Below are 7,347 nucleotides of genomic sequence, written 5' to 3' on the forward strand. Positions count from 1 at the left end.
CCTACAGGCAGGGCTGGGGGGCTGCAGGCAGGGCCCTACAGGCAGGGCCGGGGGCAGCAGGCAGGGCTGGGGGGATGCAGGCAGGGCCCTACAGGCAGGGCCCTACAGGCAGGGCCAGGGGCAGCAGGCAGGGCCGGGGGGCTGCAGGCAGGGCCCTACAGGCAGGGCCCTACAGGCAGGGCCCTACAGGCAGGGCCGGGGGCAGCAGGCAGGGCTGGGGGGCTGCAGGCAGGGCCCTACAGGCAGGGCCCTACAGGCAGGGCCGGGGGCATGCAGGGAAAGGGCAGTGGGCAAAGCTCTGGGAGCGCAGGCAGAGCTGGGGGGCTGCAGGCAAAGCTCTGCAGGCAGGGCTCTGGGGGTGCAGACAGGGCTGGGGGGATGCAGGCAGGGGTCAGGGGATGCGGGCAGAGCCCTGGAGGTGCAGGGAGGGCCCACAGGCAGGGCTGGGGGCGTGCAGGTAGAGCAGGGGAATGCAGGCAAAGCTCTGCAGGCAGAGCTCTGGGGGTGCAGGCTGGGCTGGGGGGATGCAGGCAGAGCCCTGGAGGTGCAAGTAGGGCCCTACAGGCAGGGCTGGGAGGGGTGCAGGCAGAGCTCTGGGGCTGTGGACAAGGCTCTGGGGCTGCAGGCAGGGCTCTGTGCAGGCAGGGCTCTCTGGGCTCTGTGCAGGCAGGGCTCTCTCTTCAGGCTCTGTGCAGGCAGGGCTCTCTGGGCTCTGTGCAGGCAGGGCTCTGTGCAGGCAGGGCTCTTTAGGCTCTGTGCAGGCAGGGCTCTGGGCACTGTACAGGCAGGGCTATGTGCAGGCAGGGCTCTTTGGGCTCTCTGCAGGCTCTGCAGGCAGGGCTCTGTACAGGCAGGGCTCTTTGGGCTCTGTGCAGGCAGGGCTCTTTGGGCTCTGTACAGGCAGGGCTCTGTGCAGGCAGGGCTCTTTGGGCTCTGTACAGGCAGGGCTCTTTGGGCTCTCTGCAGGCTCTGCAGGCAGGGCTCTGTACAGGCAGGGCTCTTTGGGCTCTGTGCAGGCAGGGCTCTGTACAGGCAGGGCTCTTTGGGCTCTCTCTTTAGGCTCTGTGCAGGCAGGGCTCTGTACAGGCAGGGCTCTTTGGGCTCTGTACAGGCAGGGCTCTTTGGGCTCTGTACAGGCAGGGCTCTTTGGGCTCTGTACAGGCAGGGCTCTTTGGGCTCTCTGCAGGCTCTGCAGGCAGGGCTCCTGGCAGGCTCATTCTGCCGAGCCGCTCGCTCGGAGCCTCTCCCGCAGCAATGGCTGTAAAAGCCAGTAGGAAGCTGTAAGATAAAACACCCAGATTGTGATAAAAGGGGAAACAAGGCGAGGCGAGCTGGCGTCCTGAATGCGAGTCTTGTACGTCTTATTATCAAGTTAATTAAAGCTAGCATCTGACAATGTCACTCGGCTGTAGAAAAAGGGATTTAAATGCAGCGTCTCCCAGGACTGCGTGTCAAGGGCTGCTTTTCATTGAGCTGGTGCGAGTGTTTGGCTGGAGGAACAGCTCTCCGGATTGAAGGGGGTGCCTTTAAAGAAGCAGCAATTGACAAGGAAGCAATTATTAAATTTTGATGTTCAAAAATAAGGAAAAAAAAAAAAAAGAAAGACGACGACGAAGAAAACGGCTTCTATAATTTGTGTTTTAGATGGAGAGCAATATAAAGAGATATCAAGGCCGAGAGCCATCAAAAGCCTTTCCCCCTCCCCGCATGAAAGCTCCTCTCAAACACTTTAAGAGAGATTTTTAGAAGCTCGACAAGGATCGTAGAAACATTAAAACAGAAGTCGATTTTAAATGTGCACATTGAAATGCACAGAGCCGCTTACTACGTGGACTTGCACTTGAGGTCAAGTGACGGACGGATTGTATGCTTCTCCATAATAATATTAATTAAACAATTTGCATGCTAATAAGGTAACAATTATCAGGGCTTCTGTTGAAAGATTCAGGTTATTACAACACGCCAATCTGGAGGCCAGGGGTCAGGGAGTGAGAGGCGAGAGAAATTTCAACTCAAATTAACATTCTGTCAGCTCCAGAAAATGGGATAAATAAAGTCGAATTAATTCATTATAATAAAGAGAGGGAGAGAGAGAAAAGTCCCCCCTCTCTTGTTCTGTGCTGGATTGATTACCATTCTGTATTCAGAAACACGTCCCGCTCGCATTCCTCTCCTGAAATCCGACAGAAAATGAGGCATTTATTGCTACAGGCAAAATTTGGTCCAGTGGACACAGTTTACATTTAGTATTTATAGAGAAAGAAATTAAATTATGGTGAAAAGTGAAGCCCTTGACCCCAGAATTAATACCAACCCCATCATTTTCTTATTTCTGTTAGGGCTGTGTAGTCCAAATTCAAACTACCTTTTAGCTCTAAGCAGAGGCAGGGAGACCATAATTAAACTAATCTATAGGGGGGAGGGAGGGAACAGCAATAATACAGCACTATATTGTATGGCATTCAATTAGGTGAATAAATACAGCTCCGGACAGACAGCATAGATTAGAGACTCGACTTCCTTTTTATTTCAATTTTAACTTCCCCCTCTCTCATACCCACACAAACCAGCGCTAGGAAATGGATCATCTTGACTGGATATTTTATAACTGGAAAATCTATGTGTATGTTTTCCAGAGATAAAGTGTCTCTCCCTCTTTCCCCTTCCCTTCTCTCTCCTTTCTCCTTCCTACTTATTTTTATTTCTTTCCCTTTCTCACCCCACCGCGCCCGCCCCCCGACTCCAAGCATTTCATTCCGCACGAACCTCCCAGGAAGATTTGAAGAGTTTCCCCTGTCTGATTGCCCGGCCCGGCCCTTTTCCCTCTGCTCTTTGTTAAACGCAAACGCTGCTTCTCCCCTCGCTCCCCTTCCCACCCTCCCAGGGGCCGGGGGAGCCCTCCCGGGGGTCGCCAGGTTGGGTCCCCCCGGTCCTGGGGACCGCCAGCTCCGGTCCTGCGGGCTCGGGATGGCAGGGGCTGGGAAGTTCCCCCTCTTCCTCTCTCCTGGGAGCTCGGGAAGTGTTCCTCTAACCGGGAGAGGGCACGAAACTGGGGATCCCCAGCCCCGCGCTTTGCCGGAGACCCGTCCCCTTAAATTGTTCACCGGGGGAATCTAGCAATGTTTTATCCGGGTGAAAACTTCTATGCGGACGTAATTGAATTAGTAATTTAACAGTTTGGCGGCTGTTTGGGGGCTGTGGGTGACTGGCGGGATGAAGAGTGGGGTCTGCTCCAGGGGAAGGTGAAATGGGAGGGATGTAGGGATGGGAACTTTGTTCGGGTTTGATTTTTAAAAATTATTAGTAGTACGAGTTTTTGGCCTCCTCTTTAGCGATCAGAGGCTGCTTCTGGTCGTGGCTGCGCTCACAATTCAAAGGTTGTGGTTACTGCTGGAGGGGGGGGTGTCCGTGGCCGAATCGATAGGAGATTGCATTAATTATGATTTCGATTGATATGCTCAAATCTCCTCCTAAACGCTGTAAACGGTTCTTCCTTTTTCATTTTTTTTTCTCCTTCCTTTCCTTTCCCCCCCCATTTTTTCCCTCTGCCCCCCTCCCCTCTCCCCTGTTATGGAGCCGGAGAGGAGATGAAAAGGCTTGTAGTTTTAAATTCAATGTGACAGCTCTGGAAAGAGCGGATGATGAATCTCCTATTATTGGATCAGTCTATTTGCCGCTCAATGTCTCTCTGTAATTGGAGCAACATCACTTTAAAGGTTCAGAGAGTAGAGCATTTCTGGTGAAAAATCCCCACAACACGCTGGTGAATGTTTTAAAGGGAAATCTATTAGTGATTTGGCAAGGGGAGGGGACAAGGGGGAAGAGGGTGGGTTGGAGGGGTGTGGGGGGGGAGGCCGTGTGTGTGTAACTCCGACTGTTTGGTATTTAACCGGGTATCAGGCAGATCCTCGCGTTCCCCTCCGCCCCCCCTGCCCGCCCGGCCCCCGCCGCCCTCCTCGGGCTGGAGTTCGTATCAAAGCCCCCCTCGTCGTGTTGTGACAGCTCTGATATTGTTTATTGAGGCTGGATGTCAGGTATAATTAGCAATCGATATGGAAAACGTTTGCTCCCCACACTGGCACGTCTCTGACGTCAGGACCGATTAACGTTTCTTATTGGTCCCAAATTCCCCCAGCCTGAGCTAATTATTGGGAGCCTGATGTTGATAAAGTTAAAGCGCCCGGCGCCCTGCAGCATGAGCCCCTCGCCGCGCCGCCTCCTCCGCCAGCAGCACCCCCGGCCCCAGCCGCCCCGCCGCCAGCGCCCCCAGCCCCGCCGGCACCCCCCGCCCTAGAGCCGCCCCCATGATGGACAGCCGCATCCTGGAGCATCCTCATGCCCAGTTCGGGGGGATGGTGGGCTTCCCTTACCCGCTCGGCCACCACCACGTCTACGAGCTGGCCGGCCACCAGCTGCAGTCGGCGGCCGCCTCCGTGCCCTTCTCCATCGATGGATTACTGAGCGGCTCCTGCGCCGCCTCTGTGGTCAACCCGGCGCCGCTGATCCCCTCCGGCTGCGGGGTGAGCGGGGACAGCCAGCCCTTCAAGCTCGCAGGTAGGAGCGGCCCCGTGTCGCGGGTGTCCCCCCGCCCCCGCGCCCCGCCACCGACCGCCGCTCCCCGCCCGGAGCTGTCAGCGCGGAGGAACAGCAGCACCGCACCCGCGCAGCGCCGCTGTCCTCGCCTGCGGGTTTTGGGGTGTCTGGGGGGGCAGGGTGGGAGGCTGTGCTGGCCCCCGAGGGGGCGGACGGCCCCGTCCGAGCGCCGGGAGCGCTCCCCGCTCCCAGCGGCGCAGGGCCACGCGTGTGCCCTGAACAATAGCGGGCCCGGCCCGGTGCCTTCCCCCAAAGTTCATCGTGTGGCAGCTCGGATCGTACCATTAAAAGATGATAATCATAAAAATAGTAATGGTAGTCACTGGGGTTTGGGGAATGAAGAGCGGTAATAATTATTTTTTTAATACGATTTAACCAAAGGGAAGCGTTCTCCCTCCTTCCCTCGCCACCGGCCTGTGGCACCGCTATTGTTCAGCTACTAAAACATTCTGTCGCCCCAACATGCTTCTGGTTAAGCCTGGAGCTGCCCCACACTGCACCTCAACTAAACACAAATTATTATAATTATTACTATTATTATGATTTTTTTTTTCCCTTAATTTCCACACCTGGCGGAAAACGTTAGGGGAGGTGCAGCCGGGGCTGAAAATCCCCAGCCTGGAGCTGTAGGTACTCGGAGAGGCTGCGAACATCCCAGCCCCACGCCCGCCCGTGCTCGGGGGGACTGCGGGAGGCCCAGGGGCCGCCCCGCACCCGGGGTCCCGCGTGGAACGGGGCCGTGAGCTGTGCCCCACTCAGGTGCTCCGGAGGGGCTGGGGAAGGGAAAGAGGGAGGGCTTTTATTTTTTTTTTTTTAATTTTTCGTTTTTTAATGAAGCCTTTGGTGGTTGGAGCAAATATTGGAACTTCTCTCTCTCTCTCTGCCAGCTGAGTGCCTGTGGAGAGCTTCCTTCAGGAATAAATGTTCTGTAAAGTACATTTTCGGAGGAGGCGAGGGCAGATCGGGTTCCTCCCCATTTTTAGCGCAGGTGTGTGAATAATCCCGCTCTTTTACCAACGCTACCGAGCACAAAAGTTAAAAGGCTCCTGTGAATGGCAGGGAGGGGGGGAGAAGGCCTGTCTCCCAGGGACCTGAGGGTATTTCTGCTTTTTCAGACTCGGGTGACCCGGACAAGGAAAGTCCTGGCTGTAAAAGAAGACGAACCCGCACCAATTTTACTGGCTGGCAGCTCGAGGAGCTGGAAAAGGCGTTCAATGAGAGCCATTACCCGGACGTGTTTATGCGAGAGGCTCTGGCTCTCAGGCTAGACTTGGTGGAGTCCAGAGTGCAGGTAAAAAACGTGTCCCCCCTCCTTTCCCGCCCCTGCCCTCTCCTTGCGCCGAGCAGTCCCCGGGGAGGCCCCTCGGACCCCGCTCCGGGACGGGCCCTGTGCGCTTGGGCCGCAGCCTCCCGGCCCTTTTGTTCCCTGCCTTGCACTGCCGCTTGCTGTCTTATTTATCGTTATTATTATTATTACTACCCTTTTTTTTTTAATCTTACAAAACGAGAAGAGTAGCAACCCAGCCTGGCTTCCCTTAACATTTTTTAGTATGTTTTTCCACTGTAAACATTTTTCTTAAATGAGTCAAGGGCGAGAAAATTAGCATGCAAATATGAGGCTTAATCACGGGCCAGGGTATGCTGGAGAATGTCAATAAAGCTCGTAGATGCATCGAGAGCAAGTGAAACTTGTAAAACTTAATTTTAACGAGCTGCTCAGGCCCTTGGCGGTGCGGGACGGGGAGGAGAAGCACCCATCTGCTTCAGTGGGTCTTCCAAAAAATAAATGGATGGGGGGCTGCGGGGTGGCTGTTGGATCTCGGGATGCTGTTCAGTGCCGCGGTGGCTGCGAGCAGGCGGCGAGGCCGAGCTGCGGCCCCGCATCTCGCCGGAACCCGCGGCCGTGCGGGGGCGGCTTGGCGTGGGCTGCGTGTGCGGAGAACTCGTCCTTAAATCCACCCCGGGAGCCGGGGACGGGCCCCTCGGGATGAGGCAGCGCCGTTGCCCGCGGTTCCTCCGTGGGCTTTGCTTCACCGTGTCCTTGCAGCCGCTTTCCCCCCCGCTGCCGGAGCCGCCTCTCGCCGTGCTCGGGGAGCCTGCGGGGCCCGGCCGGGGAAGGAGCCGGCATCGGGCACCGCGATTGGCGCGGTGCCCCCGAGCTGGGGTCGTGCTCCGGCCGGGCCAGGCGCTGCCAGCAGCCCCGAGGGGGCGAGGAGGGACGCGAGGGGACACCGGGGACCTGCTAAGGCAGGCAGGAGCAGGGCCGGAGCTGAGAGGTTTTAATTTAATTTAAATTCTCTCCTATGATATATCTATAACAAGCCCAACCAAACCCCATTTTGGGCTGGTCCAACTCCTCTGCTCGGGCTCCCGGGAGGAGCAGGAGGTCCGAACTCCGTGCGTCTGGGCGAGGCACCGTCCGTCGTGTGCCCCCCGCACCCCCTCACTTCCAGACGCTCATTGTGCGGTGTTTATCGCATTTTGCGTGCTGCTGCCGGGGAATCGGGCCAGCGATCGGTGCTTCTGCACCCCTCGGCCACGGGGAAGAGCTGGGGGGCTGTGGAATCCCTTCCCCTCCCCGTGGCGCCGGTTCGGGCAGGGTGCAGCGTGTGTGTGCGTGAGTGTGCACCCCCTTCTTGCTTTTTGTTTTTTCCCCTGCGCTTTTAAAGAAGTGTGGATATCTTTTCCTGCCCCTTCCCCTGCTCTCCGTTTCTCAGAGGCCCCGGTCCTGGAAGGGGGCTGCCGGCACCTCCA

At 56.7% G+C, this 7,347-nt stretch overlaps 1 protein-coding gene across 1 annotated transcript in view; it reads left to right on the plus strand.

Moving 5' to 3' along the window:
- Positions 1-4,290: 4,290 nt before the first annotated feature.
- The window catches only part of UNCX (UNC homeobox), a 4,690-nt gene continuing 1,633 nt past the window's right edge, over positions 4,291-7,347 (plus strand). Inside the window, exons 1-2 of the mRNA XM_066560980.1 lie at positions 4,291-4,554; positions 5,709-5,884. Coding sequence (XP_066417077.1) covers positions 4,305-4,554; positions 5,709-5,884 — 426 coding nt within the window. The 5' untranslated portion in view covers positions 4,291-4,304. The remainder of the gene's footprint in view (positions 4,555-5,708; positions 5,885-7,347) is intronic.

Source organism: Molothrus aeneus, chromosome 16, assembly GCF_037042795.1.
Source record: "Molothrus aeneus isolate 106 chromosome 16, BPBGC_Maene_1.0, whole genome shotgun sequence".
Lineage (NCBI taxonomy): Eukaryota > Metazoa > Chordata > Aves > Passeriformes > Icteridae > Molothrus > Molothrus aeneus.